This window comes from Anas acuta, chromosome 4, assembly GCF_963932015.1.
Source record: "Anas acuta chromosome 4, bAnaAcu1.1, whole genome shotgun sequence".
In the NCBI taxonomy this organism is placed as follows: domain Eukaryota; kingdom Metazoa; phylum Chordata; class Aves; order Anseriformes; family Anatidae; genus Anas; species Anas acuta.
Window position 1 is genome coordinate 47,079,987 of NC_088982.1, and position 26,749 is coordinate 47,106,735.

Genomic DNA, 26,749 nt, shown 5'->3' on the forward strand with positions numbered 1-26,749 from the left:
CCACCATTCAGTAGTTTGTAATTATTGTTGAAGTTTCTTTTACCTAAAGAAGCTAGAGTGATGAGAGGTCACTTACATAAACTATTGCATTTCTCTTGTTTGCCTTTTTGTGTCCTTTTATTTATGTATTCTTGGGATGGAGGACCTCTCAATTCAAAGAAAGGAGGAAAAAAATTACACCTTGACCCTTGCTTGTAATCTTCTCATGTAACTGATTGACTGCTGAAACAATAGCAGTCACATCTGATACAACAACATCTTATTTATAGATGGAAACAGCTGCATCCTCTGTCTTTGCATGCAAGAAACCCTATTGTTTTCAAGTCACCAGGTTAATGAGAATGTGGGAAAACAAAGGCATACTATAATGGTATTATTAAAGATAATTATTTAGCACAAAAAGGAAGGGAGGATGTGGCTGGAATGATGTGCTCGTAAAACTGAGCTAGGTGTGGTGTAGATGTAGAAGTTATCAGCACCGACAACTGAAGGTATAACACGCCCTTAGGTTCCCAGGGGTTCTTGTGTCACTCTTCAGTTTGGCTGTGCTGAAAGCATCAACTTCCACAGCTCTGCAGCTTCTCGTGACTGACAGCTAAACTCTAAATAACAAGTTCAGTATGCAGGGAAAAGTCTTATACTTACACTCTCCTACCCCCAGTGCCTTCTGCTCTCGGGCTCCCCTCAGGTGGATTGTGTGTCTGGGGTGTCCTGAAGCACAATGTGGTTTAGCAGCAGGTAATGTCAGGCTGTCCTGATGGTGCTGTCGGGGCAGGGGATTGCTGAGGATGCAGCAGGGAGTGCTTGGCACTGTTTGGTGTGACCAGCTGGCCAGCTTTTGAATCTGGAGCACCGACTTTGGGAGCTATAATAGTTTGCTAATCCCTCTGTTGTCATCCTTCTTTTTTTTTTTCTCTCTGTTGGATGCCCTAGGTGGAAGGAAGGTTTTCTCTTCTTGTGCATGCTCTCACAGGCTTAAGAGCATCTTGAGCTTCTTTATGGGTCCATGGAAGTCTGTGGATGAGCAGCCAGGACATGTTTCCCTTTCCTGGTTCAATCACATACTCAGTGATGGCAGCATGTAAACCAGAGCATGGGAAGAAGGAAGGAGCCCAGTCCAGCATGCACTCTTTGTGCATCACATGCACTTAGCTGGAAGGTGTTTCTAGTGTTTCTAGTCTACTTCTTGCTGTATGAATGTAAAAATAAAAATAGTGCTAAGTGGAAAACACTGGATGATAGGAGCAGCAAGGGTGAGCATTTTTACATTGCAAGCTCAAGTGATAACAGTTCGAGGCTGGTTTAAGACTCCTCTTGTGAAATACAATTATTTTCAAGAACATACCTTTAAAGTATGTACAAGTTGAAGTCTCTGACTAAATGATCAAGAATGTATTAAGATCAATCTGAGTTTCTGTACAACATGCAGAAATGCCTCTGGCATCTTCTGCACCATACCTATAATTTATTGCGAATGCATCTTCTGAAAGGTATCTGGTCCTGCTGTAAAGCGATTGGATTTGCTGGATTCTTTAGGTAAGCTGGCTGAACATTTAAACAGTCTACAAGAAAAACAGACTCCAATAGCCCCCTAAATTCCTAGTTTGAATTGCCTTGTTCCAGGTTCTGGGTTATTGAATTTCATTCTACTGCCTTCTGTTAAACTATGATTTGGAAATCTGTCACATGGCACTTGCTTGTAGATGATTATCAAGTCTCAGTACCTTGGAGCCTTCCTTTGGTTCAGCTAGCTTGAGCAGATGAGCTTTTTTTTTTTTTTTTCTTTTTTCTTTTAAGCTCAGTAAAAAGCTTGCATTCTAGATCTGATGGGTTACTTTTCTTTCCCTTATAAAGTGGTTACAATAGCTTTCGGGGAAGAATCCCATATCCAAACTGTGAAATATCACAATACACTAAGTAAGTTGTGTTTTTACAATTACAGTTGAGGATTTCTTTTTCTAATTTCAATTTGGCTTCAGTTTACTAATTTAAAATATTATGCTGCTCTAAGATACGGAATCTTTTTTTTTTTTTTTTTTTTGTGGTGGTATTACTTTGGCATTCTTTCTTGATCTTCAGATGTAATTTTTTTTTAAAAAACAAAACAAAACTCATCAACATGTTACTTGGCTTATGTTGCGTTTTATTGTAACTTTGGCTCTTGATTTAACTCATCTAGACTGTTTTTCTAAATGAGACTTTAGCAAGGTAAACTCTGGAACATGTCTTTATTTTTAGAAGAAGTCATTATTAGGGAGATGTTTTGCAGCGTTCAGGTCTCTTGACCCTTCTTATCGCATTGAAAATCTAGCTTCAGTAATCTTTTGGTATTAGACTGCTTTGTTGCACAGATTCTTTGGTAAATAGATTAATCTCTGGGTCTTGTGACTCTATTAATCTTGCTCTGCTGCTTAGGTTTGTTGAGGGATTTCTAATAATTAGGGCATCTTTGTGCTACTTCTCAAAACACTTACTGTGTGTCCTGGGGTTCAAATGGTGAAGTAGGAAACAGCGCAGACAGCCAGATAATATTGTAGCAGTAAGAGGTTGTTTGGTTAATTTTGCTTGCAATGTTGTGTAAAAAGCTTATAAATATTTGAGTAGTTTTTTTAAGACACTGACCTGAAACAGAACCTTCTAAAATCATGCTAACTATGGGGCGTGGTGGCTGTATTGGTATGCTCATAGAGGAGAAGAGAAGTTAAAAGGGGGAAAAATACTTGTTTTAAAGTGCAGGCTCTTTGTTGCATCTTCTGATACTTCACTACTTGTGCTTGTAAACTGTGGACTACTACTAGGTCAAATGAAGTACCTTAATAATGCCAAAATGTGTTTATGCAGTAACAGGATTCTTCTTTAATTGCATCTGGGACCTTAGACATGGTGTGATTTCTTACTGTAAAAATCTATACTTACCAAATGAGCTTATTTGATTTGCCCCCTAATGCCTTTGTTAATAAAACGTTCTGGATAAAGATTTTGACACCAGAGGCAGGTACTAAGATGCAGTGGAATATGTCCTGGGAAGAAATTAAAGAAATTAAAGCTTCTGAGTTATGTTGCAGCTCTGCTTTGGTATACTTCTTCCAATTACTTAATTTTCACAATTTACTGTTGCTTCACAAACTGTCTTAAGCTGCTTTTCAATATTAAGCAAATAGTGAATACAAGAATCCTTTGTTTGCTTTGCACAGTGCTACTTGGTTGGTTGGTGGTGTTTTTTTTTTTTTTCTTTTTGGGTAAGTAGCCTTACCCATAAACCTTTTTCCATATGTGATGTATGTTGTTGTTTAGTAATGCATGTGCTCACCAGCAAAACACACTCCCAGAAGTAATCTGGAGACATGTGAGCAATGTCTGTGCTGTGAATGCATTCCAGGCCTCTTGGACTTTCCTCTGCTGGCTTGAGGTCAGAAATAAAACTTATTCTTGGTAATAGTCATATTAAGCACTCAAACAGCAGGCTGTTCCAGTGAATGAAATGCCATTAACCAGAAGGGCAATAGGAGCGCTTCTTGGTTTTAATTTGCTTAAGAGAATGAGATTACAGCCAGAAAATTGTCTTGTCAGCCAGCCAGATATTGACTTCTTGGTCTTTCATTGCCAAATGATCAAGCTTCTCCATTCCTCTGCCAGCTCAGTGCAAGAGCCAAGAAAGAAAGCTTGGGCTATTCATTGCTTTGTTGGACGGAATGTTACCTATCAAAGATCTAAGCATTACTTTTAATTTATAAGATCTGAGAATTTGTGTAGGCCATTTTTAATTAAAAAACAACCAAGCTGTGTTTTTCCTGTAGTCATGTTTTATTTGAAGATGATATAAAAGTATATTATAACTTGAAAGTGAATAGCATATTTATATTTTCTAACACGTATCTTGCTTTCAGTAACTAAACTGAAGAGAGTTCAATATTAAATATTAACTTTAATTTAGAAAGCCTGGAAAAGCTGAACTTTGGATTCAGGTCAGTTGTTTTGGTATGAAGTACTTGACAGATTTTGTTTAATTTTTTAAAATGAGGTTATTCTGTGAGCATAACAATATGTGTAAATATTTGTGTTTTCAAGTGTTTGATGTTCCCAGCTTGTGCCCTCTGTGCTTCCCAACCCTTTTGAAAGCTTGTTGCTTCCATTTTCTTCATGTTTCTTGATTCTTCTTTCTTGCCTGCTGTAAATCTCTCCCAGGCTGTCAAATTGGGTTAAGACTAGCTAGCAGGCTTGTAAGTGATGAAAATTGAGAGAAATATATACATCGTGCACAAAAGCCTTCTTTTTAAAATCAGAAGAATAAATGCATTGAAATAAAAGATGGGATCCTTGATTCAGTTGTTTGATTATGTACTTTCTGAAAAAAAATAGTCCTTTGGGTCAACCCCAGATGTTTCTGTCATTTCTCTGAATTATCTGTTGACTTTTATAGATCAGGTCGGCAAATTTCACCAGTTCCTGTAAAGCTGTTAGTGCAGTATTGAGTTTTCTGCCAGAGTATAAAATCAAGCTTAAAAACAGGCTTTCTTTGCTGACAAATCATTATCATTCCACTCAAATTACTTCTGTAAAGTGATTTTTTTAAAGACTTTCCTAGATTTAATTTAATGAAAAAAGAATTATGGGTAGCTTTTGAAAAGCGTGTGTGCAGTCAAACCTTGTGCAACTCAGTTTATCACTGGAAGCTGCACTTTCTTCTTGAGCTCTCTTGATCAGTGGTGACTGTTTACTCCCCTTTCCCTGTCCTGAGAGAATTCTAAATCACTAAAAGCAAAAATGAAGCTGCCTGGCCTTAAATAAACTTCCATTGTTAACAAGAAATAACCTGCCGACAACAGGAGGTGTTCAGCTTGCCAAAGCCTAAAAAGGAGAAGTTCCCAAGGATTTTCTCTACAACGTTGTAGCTCTGAAAATTACTTATTCTATTCCACTGCTTAAAATACAAAAATAGTATAATTAATTCCCAAAGCACTTACTATTTTCAAAGTAAATCCAGAAAGCTTTATACATAGCATAGTACAAAACTGACATGTAGATTCTTTTCTTGCAGTAGCTTGGATAAAGTGTTGTCTTGTCACTTATGGGCACTGAAACATTTCCAGGGTTTCCTGGACCATGGTTGAGAAGCAATTCTATCCTTGAGATTTTTTTTTTTAAACTTTTTTTATTTTATAACTGAGTGGGGAAAGGTTCTGAAAAATCTCAATGATATCCTTTTTCAAGTCCGTGCTGTCAGCAGTTGGTTTTCAGCCTTGCACTGCTTATAAGCCTCTGTAGGAGAATCTAAAGGAGAGGCTGGTTTCAGTCTTAACTGACTGAAGGCTGGTATGCATCCCTGCACCCTCACCATTGTGACCATTCCCACAAACACTGAAGTAGCCCCCTGCTTTCCCCCACCCCATGTTATAGTTGAGCCTACATCGTTGTCCCTAAGCTCCCTGGAGTTATCAGCTAGTTCACAGCAGGACAAATGTCCTTGCATATACTTCCGTGGCCAGCTGTGCTCTGTACTTGTACTGTGTGTGACTGCAACCTTAACCTAGTAAATAGCTAACCTCTAATAGGCAACATCTTACAGAACATACAAGCTGAGTAAGAAGTAAGTTCACAGTGCAAGTTAATAATTTCAGAGAGTATGCGTTCTTGCATTCAGTCTCGAGTTCAAACTTTTTTTCACATGACATTGAAAACAAAATCAAGATATCCTTGGATGGGAACTGCTCTACAATTTCAGTTTCTTTGTGTGGAAATCCATGATTTCGTGGTGTACTAAAATGAAAATGTCGCATTTCATTGCTTGACTCCCTTCTCTGCCCCCCGAACCAACAACACAACCCCAAGGCATTTGTTGTTCTTGACTTCTGACTTCATTCAGAAGTCTTCCAACAAAAACACGAAGCACACAGGAATGTCAGTCAGTGGTGCAAAAAAAAGAAAGTGCGGAACCATCCTCTCTGGGTCAGACAACTGTACAGAGTCAGCTAAATCACAGCTGTGACACTAGGGAATGTCCTCTGGCAAAACTGAAGGAAACTTGAGGAGCAACTGTCTCTGTCTGTCCTTCAGGCTGTCCTTTATCTGTACAGTACCAGCTGAGCAGAGTTGGCAGATGGGCACATGTTGTGCTGCATCAGTATGTAGTCTGAGCCTGTGAAGCGGTCTCTGTAAGGCTGCAGAAAGGCATTCTGAGTTCTCAATTCTGGAATTTCAATCTGGTGGTGTTGGTGGGGTAAGGACACCAGTGGGTGCAGGTTCCCTTGAAACCGCATGCTTTTTCAAGGCAAGTAGCAGATTTGGGGCCACTGCAAATCTGAAGTGGAAGTGGTGAGTTAGGGTTTGGCTAAGGGTAGGTAGCAAAGCGAGTGGTGGCAAAGTGCTGCAGTGTGTCTGAGCCCTGCAGCCATTCAGCAGGGGTGTCAGCATCAGGCCAGGCCTGCAGAGGTGGAGCTGAGGTGTGATGTGAACTGCAGGCAGCTGAAATCTGCTGCTTGTGAGGGTGATCAGCAACCAAGTTTTGCTTTTGCTCATTTGTTCAGTTGTAGAAGAATCACTTGCTGTCCAGAACAAGCAGTGCAGCCATGGTGTTCTGCACTCCAAGTAAGGAGGGGAAAGAACCTGTGGGGTCCCCTATGTCTGCGGACAGCCATAAACAAAGTTTTCAAGAAAATCACTGCATTGCTGATGGTTTTCACAGGAACATCCAGCTGATGTGCTTGTCCTAGAATTCCCAGCTGCCTTTTGCACCTCCACAAGTGCCAAAAGGCTTTAGTTAGCAGTACAGTTGAAACCTACGTAGAACTTTTACCAGATTTTGCAGGATTTGGCTGGCCATAAAATGTGTGGGGCCTTGGAGCTGCTGCTGCATTCATTCGGTCTTCTTCTAGCATCTGAGACTGCCAATAGAGGTGAAAATTTCTTTCTTCCGCTGGTAGTTATTTAAGCTGTGTGTTTGCCCTGTAGCAGCTACTTCAAGGCCACTAATTCATTTTTATGCTGGCCATCAACCATGTTTCTGCCTGCTCTGGCTAAATGCTAGCATTACTGAAGCTGTGGAAGAGAGTGTAGTAGAAATTTTACTGAACTAATTTATTTGAATCAAGGATTAAGAAACAGAAAATAGATATGCTTGCCAATCTACAGCAATTGCCAAGTTCATGGAGGAGCAAAAAAACTTCAGATCTTTATTAAAAAGTGGGACTTGTGGAATAGTGTAAAAATGTTGGTGAGGGAGGGAAGGCAGAGGGTAGAAACTTTGACAGAAGTGCTCGCATGTAATACATGGGCCCTGCATGTAGAAGCAAAGGCTGGAAGTACTGCAGTGGTACTACCTGTTGTGAATGAGAAGTTGGTGGTTTGGCTGCTGTTTCTTGAACCAGCTTGCCTGAGGCTATTAATTATTTGCAGATTAGATAGATCAAATCAGACAGACAAACCACCCTTTGGATATGCTGGTCACTAGACATAATAATAATCTGTGTTCAGTGTCACAGGAGGAGGTTGTTTTAAAAGGGAGAAAGTCTCAACCCTGAAAGGCTCCCCTGTTGGTTGCTATCTGGATTACCCATACTGTGATGATCTTTCAGAGAGGTCAGGTCCTGCCAGATGCCGGAGTGACACTGAGTGGAGGCACAAGGAGTGCTCTGAGAAAAGCTTGTGATGATGTAGGGACTGGATGAGTTACTCCTGAGCCAAGTTTCTAGACCTGGGGGCAGTGAGCAGGAATACAGAGACACCCTGGGTTTCTACAGCGTGAGTTTACATCCAGCTCAGTTGCTCCTGAGTTGATTCCCTTTGGATCCACCTCCTGTACCTTGCTATCCAAAGTCTCTGTGGCTTATTTCACCAGCAGAGAAGTGCTGTCTAAACGTGTGGAAGCTGTTCTGGGTATTGTCAGGTTTCTCACCTTATGAGCCCTGTGCAGTGGGGTTGGAGGTGGAGGAGCAGAGGCAGTAATTAGCTCTGCTGGTGCCGATGGAGGCCACAGCTAATGACAGGCCTGCCTACATCTCAGCTCCTCATGCCGATACCACAGGACCATGTCTCGTTGTCCCAGTGCTCTGCAGCCCAGGAGACTGTGTAACTTGTCCGCTGTGTCCAGTCTTTGTAGGAAGCCTCTGCTTTTAATTACAGTCAACAGCGATCCCCCTTCCTGCGTGCCCAAAGCTCAGGAGTGATGGTGAGTGCCGTGCAGCAGTGGGTCCCACCAGCTGCTCCTGGAGTGAGCCTCCTCGGCTACTGCCTGATTCCTCTCTGTTTCTTGCAGGCTGCCCTCATCCTGAGCTGTGGTATCATTGGGAAAAGTTCAGTGCTGTTTGGGATCGTGTTTGTCACTCCTGCGTTCATGTGTCAGACTCAGGAAAATGAGTGGAAAGATCTTTGTCTCTTCCTCATTTTAGAACATTCTGGGCCTGTGCAAGCAGGTGATTAATATTAGTCACATTTCTTAGTACGCTCTTAGGAATGTGTGTACATACTGATGTGATGCTTCAACCTGTTGGGTTTCTTGTGGCATTTCAAGGGGTGATACGGGGCACTGGTGGGAAAGAGCTGGCCTACTATCCATCAGCCCACTTTGGGGAGGGGAGTGATGTTTCACTGGGGTGCTGAGCTCTGCTTGGAGATGCTTTCAGTGTTGAAAAAGGGAGTTGTTATCAGTAATCTGCTAACTCAGGAGATCAGTAATCTCGAATAAGGAATGTGCATACTTCAACATGCAATTTTGTAGTTCAAATGCATGAACTTAAGCTGCTGTAAAGGTATGTACTCAATGTTTAAGAACAAATGTCATTTGTTCATCAGTTGATAAGCAGTATCTTAAGATTCACAAAATTGGCTGCTGTCATATGCCCAGTCTAAATCAGTCTGCAAAACAACCGGTAAGCTTTTTTGTATCAAGACTGGTTAAAAGTTCATAAACAATGACACTTGAGGTCGTTGAGAAATACTCTGTTACGAAACCAAGGGTATGTATTTTATTATACATGAGGAGTTCAGTGTTTTCTCTTAAACTCTTTGCTTTGTTAATTTATGCTAAGAATATAACATCTGGTTCCACTCTGAGAAGACTATGGAGTTTCAAAACCTGTTTCCCTTTAGTATGGGGTGGATTAAGATCCTGGGAGATTGCCTGCTGCTGTCCTGCCTGAGGTTTTCAGAGGGTGGTGTGTTGGGTTCCTCCCTTCCACAAAAGTTGCTGCTGGTCCTTTGGAAGCTCCACTTGTAGATGTCAGTGTTTGTTGGAGCTGGAGAACTGCAGATTAGGGGAGAAGTTAGTGTAGCAAATGGAGGGATGTACTTGGGAAATGTAAATTAAAAAAATCCATTGTGACATGACAGCCAGGCATCGTTAGCAGTTATTAGAAATTAAACGCTAGTTCAGTAGACAGCTCATAGACCAGATGTAAACAGTCGCTGCTGTTGGACTGCATTGGGTTTTTAACTGAGAATCGCTTGTCACAGAGAAACACCTGGTGGCATGGCTAGGTGAGAGCTGGAGCTGTTGGGCTTTAACTGTTGGTGAAGTTAGTGAACAAAATATCCAGAGCCAGCCAAGTCAGGTAACAGGGTAAGTAATAGCTCAGCTTTTTTTTCATAGCTGCTAGTCTTTTCAGCATCTTGTGAGTGTGAAAATAATGTCTGTGTGGCTCTGTAACCCATGGTACCAGTGCAGTGGTTTAAGGCATGGGATTTGAGGTTCAAAAAATATAGGTGCTGAGTCTGGGTTTTGAGCTGTCTGCTGCAAGAATTGGATTTGGATCTGTTGGTGTGATGAGATGAGAGGGATTTCAGAATGCTGTGAAAGAGCAATCTAGAGCTGCTAATGAGGAATGCTAAAGAGAAAGGGGTTTCCAAATTCCCTCAGAATTTGACTGCACAGCTAAACAAGCTCGGATGGCTTGTTCCCTCTACAAGGCAATTTTGCTGGTCTGGCAGAGCGTTCCAGCGAAGTTACACCATGTGACTTCGCTCTTAGTTCTTTAAGCTTCTGTGCTATTCCTGATGGTTTTCCCTTCTGGATGCAGCTCCGGGTTAGACTGAACCAAGGGAGTTAAGTCCTTCCCCTTAAGGGCAGTGATCCGTTTTATCGGCTGAAGCTTCTTGGTGTCGTTTTATCTTAATGGGCACAGGCAGAGCAGATGGGCTCATCCGGCTGGCCGGCTGCCGGGCAAGGGGGGTCCTGGCTGCTCTTCGTGCCGCGGGCAGCCTCCTGTGGGTCTGGACGTGCCTGTGTGCGTGACCTCTGCTCACCGGACTTAGATGATGAAAGGGTCAGCACACCTGCCCTTTTAAGATGTGGGGTTGGCTCACTGAAGACTCAGACACTTGCCAGAATAAAGTCCAGGTTTTGGCAGTGGAAGGCTTTTTTTTTTTTTTGTGTGTGTGTGTGTTTGTGTCTTTTTTTATGGTATTCAGAGCTGCATTTAGGTGCAGAGTGCTGACCTACGAGTAGCCATGCTTCACCACTGTAACCCTACAGGTGCCTCAAATCTTTTTTTTTTTTTTGTAAAATTTGACTTGAAAATGTCTTAGGCCTTTGGCGTTCTTCTTCTAAGTGTTGAATAAACCTGCCCAGGCTGGATCAGAGCATGTCTTCAGTAAGCCCATCTGAGATATGGAAGCTGATACATCCCCAAGTTATATTAAAAATAAAATAAATCCTTTCAAAATCCTACCATTCCTTATATGAAGGGAGTTGGGGAAACTAGCCCCAAGCCCAAAAGATAAAAATATGGAGTTATTAAATGCCGCCTGTGTTTCAGAATATATTTGAGCTGGCAAATAGATTTAGGCTTGGAGATTGTTCTGTGGAAAGTACTTTAGCATTTTGCTAATGTTCACCTCATTTGCACAGAGGGGTAATCCCAGCTCTGGGAGGATGTGACCACTAGCAGCTTTTGAGGGGAATTTTTGGGTGTGAATTGATTTGGCATGCAAATACATACTTCAGTATGATCGTTTGCCTGACAGTTTGGGAATTATTTTCATGTGATCTACTGTTGATGCTTCAAAAAATATTAGTAGATTGGAAGAAATGCTCTGAAATATGCTGCTGTAAGTTCAGCTACTACTAAAAAAAAAAAAAAACAACCCACAACAACCCCGATTCTTTGCTATCTCCTTTTAAAACAGGAAATCAAATGAGAAAGCCTTTGTTTAAAGTATAAGCTGAACTAAAAGGAGTTGTATGTTGGAAAAAATGTCAGCCTAAATGAATTTTAAAGCTTTGTTTAAACATGATATCAAAGTTGTATATTGGGGTATAAACATTCTTGAAATTAGCTATGGTATAATCCTTTCTCTCCCTTTCCTCGTGCTCTTATTGTATCTGCACTTTTTTTTTTTTTGATTTCTAAATGTAAAGAAACTGAGAAATATGATTTTTCTCAAGTAAAACCTAAACTGTCCAAGCCACAAAGGAGCTGTGCAGTTTTATTTCTGCGAGTACCAACGATTGCTTCAGCCGTTGTAAAGGAGAACTTTATTTTTGTTTTGTTGTGTGTTTTTGCTTTAGTTGGTTGTAAGCCAGCAATATAAAATGCTTGTAGGCCAGTGATGTAAACTCACTATTTTCTGTTGATTATAGTACTGCCGAGATATTTCTGTTGTAAGTTCTGGCAGCGTGCTGCTTCCAACGTGCATTGGTTTCTTTTGTTTCTGCATGTGAGTTGTCATGGTATCAGCCAGCGAGCTCACCAGCTCAGCCCCTGAGGATGCTGATGTCAGTCTGCAACAAATAACCCCGTGAAAGGCTTTTGGGGTTACCAGGGCCTCCCCGGGGGATCTCTAGAAAACCTGATTCTACAAAGCAGGGATGCTGTTACGCACTGGGTGGTGTTGGAGTTGGTGTGCTGCTGACTGGGTTGGCAATTAAATGTTTTTGGGAACTGTTTTTCTCAAGGAGTATGTGAGGTTTGTGTCTCTGGGCTGGTTTTGTTTTTGTTTTTTGCTTGGCAAGGAAAAAATACAAAAAGTTGAGGGTGGAGTTTGCTGGCTTTCAGCACTCAGGACAGTGCTGAAAAAAAAGGCTGTGATTCACAGCCAGGATTCTGAATGGCTACAGCACAATTAAGCTATGCAAAAGTTTTGGTTTAAAAAACAAGGGTAAAATGCTACTATTCTAGAGAAATTAGGCAGAACAAGCAGTTGAGACAATTGTGGCTTCAGATGCAGACAGATGATAGCAAGTGATTGTGCTGAGATGGCTTACCAGGTTATCCGTTCATCAGCTGAACAGTGTTGCCTTCTTAGGCTCTTAATAAATTTACAAAGGTTGTTTGCAACGATACATATAAAATGTTCACACAAATGGTTATCACAGATCAGCTGGCAAATGACTGCTCTGTAAGGTCGCTGTAGTTTATTTGCTTGTGGCTTGGAATGGTTGTCCCTTCCAACAAATGGGATGCACTGTGAGTACCAGTATACAAGAAAATACAAGTTGTGATGTTTATCTTTCAAACAGTTGTAGAGATGCATTTGAAGAAAGATGACTGTATAGCCACGATGCTGAAGTACTGTGACCTAAGCTTTACAGAAATTCAGTTTCTCAGAAAATGGGTTGTTCTTGCCCACTGCAAGAAAAATTGTATCAGGATCTCATAAAGACCAAGTCTGGACCGATGTGTTTCCTTTGTGGTGATTTGTTTGATTTGGTTATAGGTTGTCTGGACTCTAGTGCTTGTGGGTAAACTGGTATCATAGGTATCATCTCTGCCTGCTTTGAAACCTGTAGATTAAATGAAGTACCCTTAAAAAAAAATAAAATACATTGATATATCTTAATCTTTCCCTGACAGCTCCTGGGGAATCCTTTAAGCACAGCTAACTGTTTTAAGCTAACCCTGTTTTAAGTGGGCAATCCTACTAGATATGCTTCGGTCTCCTTTTCCTGGCCACCACCCTAGTCACTCTTAGTGATCTCATTCTCCAGGCTGAGATCCTTCAGAAGTTTCTGTCACAATCAGGAACCACCTAGGAGCTACTTTCTGGTGGTTTACTCTAGTATTCTTGTACATTCAGTTTATTTTTCCTGTTTTATTTATTTATTTATTTATTTTTAATAAAATCTGTTGTCCCAAAGTTGCCTGTCTTATAGTCCTATCTATGTAGATACATTTATAGAAAACACATTTCTGCTACAAGTCATTGTTTAAAAACAAGTTCCACTGTATGTAGTAGCTTATATTTGTTACAAGATTGAATTTCCTCTAGTAGGTTATTGAATCTTATTGCATATAACTAATGGAAAACATGGGACAAATAACATTGTCTCAAAACAGTTTGAGGCCCTCCTTATCACGATTAAAAAAGCAACAGCAAACAAAACAAAAATACCCATCCCTAGGAACTGGTGTAACTACAACAAAAAATGTGAATGTTTTTGCGATGAATGTGAAAATGGATAGAACAGCTTCCAACTGTTGGCTATAAATATTGAAAAGGCGCAGAAAGGCAATTATATATATTTGAAATGGTGAATAACTTTAAGTGCCTTTCATAATTATGGACTGTGCAGTGAGTAGGAGAGAGCTTTTGTGGTGAAACCGTTTTGTTTGCATTTGGACATGCGACCAAAGACTGAATTTTGGACTACAGAACTTAGCTTTTGTGTTAAGCATTTAATTGTCTGACTTCTATGAGTCTGGAAAGCAGGACAGAAATGCACAGCACTACCCTGTAATTTCCTATGCTCATTAGTTTGTGCACTGACTTCTATGAGATGGCAGGCTTTAATTTCCCGTCTACCCTTTCTACGTTTAACCCCATCGTATAGGATGGTTATAATCATGACTGTCTTAATTTCTTTACTTTATTCAGCTAAAAGCTTGATGACCAGCAGGATATGTTAAATCGATTGTATTAATTTTGAGCTGGTGTTAAAAGTCTGTTCCTGTGGGGTGGGTCATTGAACCTTCTAGTTCGGTCTTATATATTTGAGCCGGTTCTGCTGGCAAGATTGAAAACCAGGAACTGTTTATATCATATGTAAATCTGTGAAGCATTACATGGAAGTAGAGGTTTTTAATCCAGTTTGCATTAGGAAAAAAAAAAAAAAGTATAGTGCAAAAATAAAGATAAATGAGATTTTATTTCCAGGGGAGCTTGTTTAAATAAAACATATTTGAAAGACAGGAAGGCTGACTGAAGTGTCCCATTGAAACATCTTGTTTCTCCACATCTATTTTAACATGATCCTATTGTGTTTCTCCAGCCTCTGAATTTTAGAGGCAGTAATGCAGCTAAAGATTTTTGAGAAGCACGTTTTTGTTCTGTATTGGAACAATTCCCAGTTAAGACAGACCGGGAAAATAAGAATTTTCCTTTTTCTTTAGGAGGTTTTGGAGTTGTTCCTGATGAGCTTCACGTGTGGGTGCTTCAATTCCAGATTGAATTTGCCTGCTCCTTCTGTTTCCAATTGGGTTTGAAAATTCTTTTCTTAACCCAGAACAAATGTGCCTGCCTTTAGTGAAACTAATAATAACAATTTTTTTGTGTGTCAACAAGTCTAAACAGGATCAATACAGTTTCTAGAGTTCTTTCCCACTGCCTGGTTGAAGCAGAGGAAGTGAAGGCTTGTGCTGGGTTGCTGCCTTTCTGGTAGAGGCTGATTCCCAAGCTTAGTCATGCCTGATTACTGTGGAGTAATGTTTTGTCATAGGTTTCCTGAAATACAGTATGTGCTAGTTGAGACAAATTCCTGCAGGTTGAGGATGGTAATTTTTTTCAGAGCTCTGGCCACAGGTTTTAAAGTAAATAATTTAGCATTTGGTGGCTCTAGCAGACCTTTAAATTCAAAAGTTGCCTTTCAATCTCAGTCACCCATTTTGAATATGGATAAGGAGGTAAGGTTGGTTTTTCTTTGTTTGTGTCTTTGTTTTTTTTTTTTTTTTTTTTTTTTTTTTTCAAACAAACAAACCTCCTCCATGCAAATTGTCCCCTCATTGTCTTGGGGAGCTGCAGGTTTGAGAAAAGCTGAGCTAGTGCCTGGAGCAGGCAGTTCAGGAAGAGGCAGAATAAAAAGGCAGATGGGTGACAAACTAGGGACAACAAAGCTGCTTTGCTAACCAGCAGCTGTCTTCCTACCCTCTGTATGTGGCTTTGCACTCCACCTGTCTCCAGTGCCACTTGTTCTTGCTTCCCACCCCTCCACTTTCTATGTTTTTCCTGTGTCAGAAGAAAAGGGAGAAACTATGATGGCACTGTGGGGTGATGGTGCTTGGTGGAGCAGCTCTGCTGAGCTGACTCCCTGTGCATCTGTGTCAGGAATTTTGAATTTCCTGATGAGCAGCTTGGCTGGGAGGTGGTGGTGCTGCTCCTTCGGACGGGGAGGGCTGTGTTGGGCTGGTTGGTGTTCTTGTTATCCTAGATGACACTTGGAAACTGAGTATATTAAGAATTAGAAATTTTATTTTATGTTCAGACAACTTATTATTTGATTGGTTACTTTCCCCCATCACAGTTCAAAATAGTATCTATGTAGCTGCCAATTCAGTCACTTAATTCTGTATTGAATTGGTAAATTTTTTTCTATTACTGTGCCTCTATTTTTGAATGCCACAGATCTCTATGTAGCATGCTGTGCAGTAGTAGGAATAACTAGCAGAAAAATGCTGCTGTAGCTTGTAGTGAAGTTGAAAAGAATAATTTATCTTAAATTTCAGTGTATTAGTTTGTATTCTGGCTGGCTTCCCGTGTGTCAGCACCCCAGCCCTGAATATGAAGGTCCTGATGTGAGGGAAACAATGTCAAAACTCTGTCCTACATGACAAATCCTTCATTTTAATCTCCTCAGCAAATTACTGCTGGTATGGCTCACTGATAAGTCCATGCATACCTGGGCATGCTCCTGCACAGCAACTGTGAGAAAGTTTATTTTTTCTGCTGCTGGGAAGCTGAAGGTAGAGTACTTCATCTTCATTTGTGTACAGCAGGGATTTTGGTATCAGCAGGACTGGATTTTTGTGTCATGCTGTAAGTCTGTTCAGTCTGTACCTGGCTTTGCTCCTGACTTTGACAGTTTAATATTTGCAAGGTGTGAGCTCACTCTCAGAGTAAGGTTTTGCCCTGCCTTTGGTTTTGTCTTGCCTTTGGGTTTGTCTGGGATAGCTGAAGTTGCTGCTGCCCTGTCTGCCCTGGCTTTCCTTCAGAGGCTGTGGTCTCTGAAGGCAGGGCCGTGTATGTCCTCCGGAGTTGCTCTTTGTGAGAGCCTGGCACGTTCGTGCGGACTGCCTCGTGTACACAAACCTGCTCAGGAGCAGATGTCTGCTGCAGACACGGACTTTTCTGTTTAAGCCGGATGAGTTGCTGCAGTAGTCTGGCCTGTTTCTTTTGGCAACGCTGGCACTGCTTTGGCCTTAGGGTGCAGTACAGGCAGGTGCTAAATGAATGCTAGAGAAATAAATGCTTGGTATAGGTACCTGAATTGCTGAGGGTCAAATGATTTCAGGTGGTGGATGCAATAAAAAAAAGGGAAAAAGACAGAATCCTACAGCTGCAAGGAAAGAGACAAGACAAGACTTCAGCAATGTTGGTTTTGATTGTGACTCACTATTCCTCACTGGGAAGAAAAACTGTGCTTGTTAGTATATGATTTGATGGGGTAAAAAAGCATTAAAATACTTGGAAAGGAAGGTTCTACTTTAAGCAAAAATTACCATTCAGGCAGCCACATTAAAACTACACATGCCCCTTCCGTGCTAGCAGTTTGGTAATGCACGTAAACCAGCAGAAGGCTTTAAGGTCCCACATTCTCTTTGCCTTCATCTCCCTGAGCCTGACATCGTGGTCCCCATGGCGATGTCTCGAGTGGTGCCAGTGCTGAGCCTGCTGGGGACAGCAGGCAGGGAGCTGCCATTTTCCCAGCAGTGCAACCAGGTGGCTTGGGCGCCGTTCTGGGCCTGAGAGGTGTGAGCGGGCTGGGACTGCCTGTTCCATGACCTCCACTCACAGCCTTCATCCTCCCTGGGGGTTTGCTTTTAGGTACCTCAGTCTAAGCTGGGTTATTGTGTATTCTGACAAGGGCTGGCCTCTCAAACTGTTGTATAGTCAGCAGGCAGGTTGTTCGGAGCTGGAGGTGAATTATCAGGTGCGTTGAGAAGCTCTTTTTCCCCTCCAAGGAAGTAAATTAGGGAATTAGCTTGTATTTTTTTTTCTTACCCTTTGATTCAAAATGAAACGAGCTATTGTAAAGGTAGGATGAAAGCTTCTCTGCGCTTTCTTGCCATGCCTGCACAGAAATGAGTGAATTTCTCGCTATCAGAGGAACGAATTTCTCAGACCAGCATTTTGCTTTTCAACTGTGGCAAGGATGATGGATGGTTGAGTTAGGCTGGCGTTTCCACATCTTACTACAAAGCAGGATGGAAAAAGTACAAAACTTCTAGGGAGGCTTAAATTTTTCAGTCAAAAGTAGTGAATTCTGAAGTGTATCTATCACTTCAGTGAAGTGAATGTTTCTTAAGCTGCTGTGAATCTGGGGCCAACTTTCTGGTTTTGGCTTGTGTAACTGACACTACCAGCATGTTTGAAACAAATGCAACATCTGTACATAAAAAAAAAAAAAGCAGATTTTTATTAGAAATGAGAACACAGGTAAGGTTTCAGGCTGTTTTTCTACAGACCTAATTGAAGCTGAGCAGTGTTAAAGCTCAAGTCTCCCTGTGTTGTTTTGAAGCATAGTCGGAACTTTAAACTGAGCCAGCTGACACCACTGAAACATAGTAAGAAATAACAGCGAATTAAGTTTCAGACTGCTCCACATACAGCAACTAAACATTTGACTTTGGCTGTACTACAAGCTTGTGTATATTAGATTTCAGTCTTCTAGCTTGCTTCTTCATTTAAAGAAGAAAAAAATGCTTTTAAAACTGTGCTAATTTGAACATTGCATTAACTTTTTTTGCTCTTGGAGATTCCATTGACATATTTTTTCAAACTGTTGCCAAGATCTTTATGTAGATCTCAATTCTTGCAGCAAGATCAGCCAAGTCTTTATGTTGTCATTGCAATCATCTTTTTTCAATGGATAAAGTCAGAAAGCAGAAAGCTGGTGGTTTCTCAGTACTTTTTGTATAAATCTTCCTTGCTGTGGCAGAGCATTTAACCAGTTATATTGGTGATGGTGAGTTTTGCTCCTTCTGACTTACAAGCTGTTATAAAGTATTGGATTCCTTTTTTAAATAAGTTAAACTGTATGAAGAACTACTTTCTCTGAGCTTTCGATGGCTCAGTCTGCCACCTTGTGGTAATTTAAGTACATCTATTGTAAAAACAAAAAATACATCAGACTGCTGCTGCCATTTGTATGCTTTTATACATTCTGGGGATTAGTGTTAACATGCTGTGGTCCTAAAAACTACTTATCTCAAAAGATGTTTAAGTCCCAATGTTGCTGAATTTAATTGCATCTTTTAAGGATTTTCTCAACTATTCTGCTTAAATATAAAGATATTGCATCCATGAAAGACAAAGTTCTTTTCCTGAGAATTTTGATCTTTTAGCTTTCTGGCAATTGTCTATAATACCAAAATTGAAAAATTTTGTAGCCAAAGCTTGTATGTACATGTGGAATTTTTTTGGGGGTAGAGGAAAGGTGGCTTTTATTCTGCCACTGTTTCAAACATTCTGAATTTACTTAGGATTTTAAAAGACACGGTGCAAATATTTTTGAAGGACTCTTGCATTCCATTAACTCACTTTTAATCAAGACGTTCAAACAACACTAAAACATCCATGTTCGATAAAAATGTTTGCTAAGTAAACAAAGCATAGCTTTTCCAGAGATAAATTGAAAACTGAGGTGACTAATGGGGATAATTTATTAATCTTCAGTTTATTTTTTTTCAAATTGCTTTCCTACTTTTTAATGCTGCAGAATGGGAGTGTGCAGTGCCTACTGGCAGTATATGAAAACATATGCAGTGCTTTTGGATGGCTCTTTTTTTTTTTTTTTTTAATCTTGCACAGTTATGCAGAATTTAATGACAGGGTTGATACATGAATTTGTTGCTTAAATTTCAGTGCTAAGCTTTCGGTGGTAGAGGGAGCTGTTTCCTGTTAGACACCCTGTGGAAAAGCTCTGCCTGAAGAATGGGCTGCAGCTCTTGTCAGGAGCTGTTGTCTGATCCAGTGCTGGTGCACATCACCTGCAATGCTGAAACGCCTGGTTTTGACAGGAGAACAAAAGGTCTGTGGATCCCTTTTACCATGCACTTATACTTTTACAGCTGTGGGTCCATGTAACCAGGCATCTTCAGTGGTTCTTCTGTTAGTGAATCCTTCACTGCATGTAAAACCCACGCCACCCTGGAGAAACCTCAGTGCCAGCCCCGAGGGCAAAGGATTATTCTCCTTTTCAGTGCATGCCTGTTGTTGCACAGACTTGTGGTAAACAACTTACAGCAGCACCTTCTGACCAGGCTCTTGCTAGTAGTGATGGGTTATGTGGAAGTCTGATTCCCAGTGATCCACTCCCAGTTTCCTGGGGCAGCTGGTGGCTTGGGCAGCTGAGGCACTGCAGTGCCACTAGGACAGACAGGCTTGTGGCTCCTGGGGGTCCCTGCAAGGCAGCAGCAGGCATGAGCTTTTATATGTTTTTATTAGTATAAAATGGGGGTGTGAGGGAAGGCGTAGAACAAACCTGCAAGTAGCTGTTTTTTTTTTTTTTTTTTTTTTCCTCCTCAAAGCCGCATATACAAGGTCCCTCCATCCCAGATGATGCATAATTGTCTTTGTCCTTCACTTTGTCCTCTGCTCCTTGCAGGAGGACCAAAGCCTCCAGGGAACAGAAGGACCAGAACAGAAGTGAAATCAAAGTTTTCACTTGTGCATTTCTTCTGCTTTTTTGAACTGAGTTTTTCCATTTTTTTTCAGTGTGAGGCAAAAATCATTCTTTTAGGTATTGAATGAAAGATATTTATTTAGTCTCAACCACTGGCTGCAGCTCCTGGTGTCTTTTCTTATCTGTAGAGTGGTTTAAACAAGGACAGTAACACTCATACAATAATATACTAAACTAGATCTTATTTTTATTTTTCTTAATTAACATTAACTTCTCCTGGGGGAATTCAGCACTCAAGTCTCCTCCTGAGCATCTCACATGGCATTCTTTCACTGTGTCTGGATACTGAAGTATCTCTGTACTCACATTCAATTTTAAATAAAGTTTTCCCAGTGACAAAATATTTCACAAAATAGTTTTGAAATTCTGCATTACTTGAAAACATATTCTTATAGTGAGTTATAAGGGCGTTAGTTTATTCTTAGCTTTCTGTCAGCCTCAGCTAGTTTTTGTGAGCTACTGCTTTGTTTTTCAATGAAGCAGTTTAAAAAAATGGATGGTGAAACAGTATTAAATCCATGAGCCAAAGTTAAATCATCATAGATGTGGGCTGAAATCAAGCTTTCTTAAGTGTAGTAGTGATCTAACATCAGCAAACCCTCTAGATTGATGTTAATTCTTCCACAGTTGCACTGTGGGAAGTTTTAGACTTGGGTGATGTTTTCATCTCTGTATTAATGTTTTTTGTTTGTTTGTTTGTTTTTTTTTTTTTAGCTGGGTATCAGAGTTTCACAGTAAATGTAAAACTGAATGTAAAATTTGTCATGTAATTAGTATTTATTATTATTTTTTTAGTTATTGCATGCCAATAATTGTCTGTTCATGTCATCTTTTTTTCTCCCTTAAGCTTGTGGTTTTGCTTCCATTTGACGAAGGTACAATTTTTTAAATGTTTACACTGGGTTATTTTGCAGACTATTTTTGCACTTTTTTCTTTTCTCTTGAACTTAAAAAGACTATTTTCTTGTGAGCTTGCTTTATGGAATAAACAGAAGTTCTTGGGTACACTGGCATTGGGAAGCAGGGTAGTTGCACTGTAGCTCACTGGAATTCTGGACCAGGATTGTTTACTGAACATGAGCAATGATGGCAAAAGCCGAAAGGTTTTCTGTGTTTGAATTTTATGATGTGGCCATTAGCACCATCCTTCCCTGTGTTAGTTTCTGAAGTAGAATCAAAGGTATTCATGCAGATTGCGTTTGATCGCCTGTAAATGTGTTATTTCCAATATTTCTGCTGCCCATAGCAGGAAAACTTTAAATGCTTTATAAAAGCAGAATTTTTAACAGCTTGTACCAAATTGAAAATCCTAATAATGTTTTCCATATGTTTGCAGGATTTGGAGATTGTGTATTCCTATTTACATGGAATGGAAGCCTTGTCTAATCTGAGAGAACATCAGCTAAGGTATGATGCTTTGTAAGAGCTACTGCTTATGTGTGGAAAAAAGGTTTACACAATTGTGTAGAAACAAACATTTCTTACACAATCTTCTATTTAAGCTGTATTTTATAGAAAGCATAATATTTTAATAGGTGTTTGTCACTTGCATTTGATGCTCCCATCAAAAAGCAAGAAGTTTGCTGCCAGAATTTTTATTATCCTTTCATTTTATTAAAATGGAGTCCAATGATTTATATGAAGGAGTGCATAATTTTTATTACAGACTTTTTACAGAAGTTTTGAACTTGCATGGTAGTAGGTATAATCAAAGTTAAATACAATAAAGAAAGTGGTAATGTTTCTACTTCAGAACATTTTCAGCTGAAAATAGTTTTGTCAATGCTTTAAACTCTTCTCACTGAAGCTGCTTCTATCATGGGTATGTACCAGCCCTGAATGCCTTTGGGAGGACTACGTAGAAATAATTTTCAATTGCTTCTGATAGCTAGGTGAGTGTGTAGTGTCTTGCTGCCTCTTGTTTGCATCTCTCCATCGAAAAAGGCCTACGTAAATCCACTACGTACCTCAGTCTCCAGATCTTGTGTCACCTTGAGTGTCTGGTCAGCTAAGGATTTTGTATTGCAGACTCTCACTATACTTTAGACGGTGTCTTTGACAGACCTGCTACTATGGTTATCCTTCTTGTTTCTTAATAGAACTTCATACTGGAAGGTTTCCAATAGAGAAGAAAATCAAAGATAAACATACGCTAGTCTGGAAGATTGTTTGAGGAGCTGTATGGAAAAGTAAAGAGGATAGTCTTCTCCCTGAAAGAGAGAAAGTAGAGCTGGGCAGAGGACAAGCGCAATTTTCTGTGGGTTTGCCTTTGATATCAAAATTTGAAGCTGAATTTTCCTATTTGCCATAGGAGTGTTTTTTTACACTTTTTATCAATTTCCTATCCAGACGATGCATAATTCACAGCAAATCCTCATCGTTATTGATTTTAAAAACATAAGCTTAATCCTCAGTGGCACTCAAAGGCCTGTTGAATTCTAAGTTAGACACTTCATTGTTGTATCAATATGTTCATGATGGCAGACATGACGTTTAGAAAACAAAAATTCAGTTAAAACAAGTATAAGGATATATAAGGGTATTGCTTTGGCCATAAAATAAATTTTTTTCCAGGAACTGTCAGGATTTCAGCTGTCAGGAAAAGAGGTTTGAATTTATCTGCCATAAGTGAAATAACTTTTTTTTTTTTTTTTTAAACAGTCACTTTTATTTCATTATTTTTGAAATATTTAAGGCACTAAAATAGTATATGTTAATGCATTAACAAAGTAAAGAAATAGGAGGCTTGGTAACTATACATTGCACTTGTGTACCATACCTTGAATTCAAAAGCTGGCTATCACTGCATCCATTTATTACTTTATTGTCCTAACGCTTTCTTCTTGTATGGGTGCATGTATGTATCCCTATATGCTCCTCTCCTCCTGTTTTCTGTTATGGATGGGTGTGTTTTCTTTTCAGGCTGAGACCTAAAGTAAATGCTTTATGTACAATGTACAACTTCTGGTCCTGAAGGAAAGTCTGCACATAGTCCAAATCACTTAAGTAATGCAATAATCATGGAAGCAGTCTATTATTTGGGTTCTGTTTCAGTTTGTGCTTCCTTTTGTGCAGAAGTTTGAGAAAAATTATGTGCTACACATGCAAATGATACTTAGTAAAATAAACAAAACATACAAACAAAAACAACAAACTAATAAATGTCATCATCATATTTCTTTTCCCCATAAAGCACTTTAATAAAGTAATTTAAATAAAAACTTCCAGATGTACTTTATATTATTTTTTAAAGACTTGCATTTATTTGATTTTAAGTCATTGTTTCAGTTGTCTTCACACAAATATCTTACTACTAGCTGAGTCTTCTAAGAGTATTTGGACATCAGTGCCTTTCTGGCAGATACAAAAAGGAGGCCTGCACATCTCCTGTATGCTCTACAAGGAAAGAGAATGAACTACTATTATTTTGCATCATGGGGCTTGCCAACATTTACCGCATCTGAAGATGCTGAAGCAAATTTGGCTTGATTAATGCTCCTAAAAGTTCTAATTTCTGGTTTCTTGCTTCGTCATTCTGTTGGAGTCTTAATTCCCAAGCCAATGTCCTGTAATGGTGAGAAAATAAAAGGTGGACTTTGTCCCAATGTGCTCACGACACATTCTGCAATATGAATGTTGACTTCAAAGTAGACTGTGTAATTACTTCTCCTTTGAATTTAATCATGCCCTCCTTCCAAAGTATTTTCTGTTTTGCTATTATATGCAAAAGTTTCAGAATATCAAGATTTACATAGCTGGAGTTGAACTGATGTTAACTTGTTTACAAAGATCAAAGCATGCACATATGGTTACATGGTATGTTGATTTGTACTTTTTGGCTTCCTGTTCAGAATGAGGTTCTTGCTGAGGAATGTGTGGAACTTGGGCTAGCTCTCCCAGCACAGTACGTTCCTAGAAGAGAGCTTCTGTTTGCAGTGCCATACATGGAAAAGGCTGGATTCCCTGCAGATGTGGGACAAAAAGCTTTTATAGCATCCTTTAAGAAACAGCATTTCTTGTGGCTGTGGGATGCCTCAAAGACTTCTGAGATGCATTAAAACTATTGTAGTAAATACAGCCTTCAGTAGTGAATAATTTACCTTGTGGTTTTCTGATGAGCTCATCTTGAATTTATTACATGTGTTTAGGAGGTGGACAAAGATCACATTTGAGTGAAAATTCAACAGCAGTATTGACCGGAACTAAATCAGTTTTCAAAATACTTGAAAAAATAGTCTATTTTTTACTGTAACTTACAGTAACAGCAATTTCTAACTGTTCCAGTTTAACACAAGAATTGAAATGCTTGTCTACCTTCTGTGCAAGGCATTTTCTCCCCTATTACCATCATAATAATGGTACCAAAATGCTATAAAACTCAGAGCCAGTGGTGAACTTTTGTGACTTTATCAAGAATGTACTTCCTCTGCTTTAAATTCATATGGGAACAAAACTTGCTTGTTAAAGTGATTCTGTTTCCTATAACTCCTACTCTTGGATGGCCTGGTGCCCAGAATCTTTTCAGACCAGTAGGGTACAGACTATCCAGCATGTTTTATAAGCAGTATTTTCATTTTAAAATTTGATAGCTAACAATGACTTTTCATTTTCTTATGCTATGTTGTCACCAATAACCTCACATCCACTTGTAACAAACTTCTCAAAGCAGAGGACTGGTGAGAGAAGGTGAGGACCCAGGCACTGGAAGCAGACAGTAGCTTTTTGGTTTCTGTATAGTTTTGGCAAGATTTGATTCTATGGTGGGAAACAGTGTCTGAAAAAGAGGAAGCTCTATGGTTCAAAAAGCTTCTTGCTGTGCAAGGAAGACAGATTTTTCATTAGCAGAAAGTTGTATATAATACACAAGACTTAATTATATACAACACAGAAATTGCTTATAAGAGGAGTTCTCGGAGATGGTCCAAAGACTAAATCCAAAATACTGTGTGTGTGTGGGTGAAGGTGATTAAGCTTGATTCTTGAGAAAATGGAATTATGATCTAAATTCTTTATGAAAAATTGATGAATTATCAAGGTACCACTACAAGCCTGTCACTTATGGACAGAAAAGCATTGGTTTTTAGTGTGTAGACGTAAGTAAAATTCTGAAAGAGAGGAGGGCAAGGGAAACTTTTAACAGTCTACTGGCTATTGAAATCAATAAATTAGGAAGTTGGCGTAAACAACGATAAGCCTTTTAAACAGCACACCAAACCCAAATCAGCTCTTCTGGACCTCATGTCAACTTCCTTGAGTCTTCTTGCTCAGGCACGTTTGTCTGCTTTTATGATATTTCCATGGATAGCCGATCATTGTCACACTGATGACAAATCCTGCAAGGGATGAGAATTTCTTTCCTAAATTTAAATATAGTTTCTTATTTGAATGTTCATATGAGCCTCTTAGGCAAATCTCTGGATGATTGTCTGTCAAACAGCCCGTGTGTTTGTGGTCAGCTTCAGTGCCCTGGGATGTCCAAGGGAGGCAGTGGGTTTTGTTTCTTTCCCACCCTCAGTAAATTATTGCGCCTATTTCCTTAAGACAATAGACAGAAATGTGTTTTTTCCTTCCCACCAAGTTAATGTTGTGTTTCCTAGTATGTGGAAAGGTCTGTTATAGTTGCTCTATGTTATGCATTCACTATTTGCCTGACAAATGTGGCGTAAGTGTTTTAATCCTCCTCTCTAGACAGAGGATTTTCCTACAGGAAATTCTCTCCACTTTGAGCCCTCTGGGATTTTAGCATTAAAATCTGTTGGTAATTTTTTTAAGTTAAGTTGCTGAATTCTAACAAAAAGATTGTTAGAATTGATTTACCATGATTTTTTACATTGATTTACCATGTAGCGTAACTTCTTGTATTATCTATTGAGCTTGAATGTGAGCTAATGCAATGTGATGGTCTGTTTTTTTTTAAAGGTTGCATTGTTTCTTCATAAAGCAACATACTTTTATCAGATAATTTTATAAAATGGGATCAGTATCATTTTACCCACTTTATAATTTTTTTATGGGAGCAATTACATGTAATGTCCTAAATCAAATCTGATTTTGGATAAACTAATAGCTCTAATGCTTAGACTTAACGATTTATGCTCTTAAATTAAGAAATTAGCTAAGGTTTAAATTGATGGTTAATTTCTGTAAGGGCTGGAGGCAAATGTGAAAATGCTGACTAACTTCAGAAAGTGAAGTCTTTTGTGACACTGATACAAATCATAATTAAAAATGACTTCTTTCTCTTTCAGACTGATGTGTGAAACTGTTAGATATGAAAGGCATGAAGCAAATGAAGTCCTGTACTAGTAAGTGTTTCTTCTTCCCTTCATATGGTGTTAATTCTAATTATATTCTGAGTAATTCATTCTGAAGTGTGTTAAGAACAGCATTTCATGCCATCTCCCTCCCCCAGTGCAGAGTCTGTAAACATCAGTAAGCTACTCCATTTTCATCATGAAACAATGGAGAAATTTACTGGTTCTGGGGAGAGAGCTTCTAGTGACTTACTTGCTGAAGTGTATTACATTTTTTTATTCAGTGAGATTATACAGAATTAGTAAGTGGGATGTCTTCTCGTTACAATAAGTTGTCATTTGGTTTCGCATCAGTTTTGGCAAAGTAGTAGTGATCAGCGTCTCGTGCCAGAGGTGCCAAATTGACAAATCTAACGTGGCTTGTAATTAACTGGGATGTGATCTAATGTCATCTCAGATTTACGATAAACATCAGAGAGCTGCAGTTTCTTCATTTATACAATCAACTTACTGGTTGATTTATACAACCAACATTTATACAGTCAACTTACTGGTTGATTGTATAAATGGTTAAATAGGTTCATCAGATTTTCATTCATTGCAGCTAGTCCAGGCTCTAAATGAAGATTTGCTGGGTTGTCTGGTATTATTTGAATATTAATGCATG

General features: G+C 39.4%; 1 protein-coding gene across 9 annotated transcripts in view; it reads left to right on the top strand.

Annotated features, from left to right (window-relative positions):
* Positions 1–26,749, top strand: part of RAPGEF2 (Rap guanine nucleotide exchange factor 2) — a 181,172-nt gene that overhangs the window by 34,398 nt on the left and 120,025 nt on the right. For 8 of the 9 annotated variants that reach the window (XM_068681101.1, XM_068681087.1, XM_068681091.1 and 5 more), the window contains exons 2-3: positions 21,165–21,235; positions 26,077–26,133. In XM_068681101.1, coding sequence (XP_068537202.1) covers positions 21,165–21,235; positions 26,077–26,133 — 128 coding nt within the window. Of the gene's footprint in view, positions 1–20,675; positions 20,704–21,164; positions 21,236–26,076; positions 26,134–26,749 lie in introns of all 9 variants that reach the window. The other variant, XM_068681094.1, reaches the window with a different exon arrangement.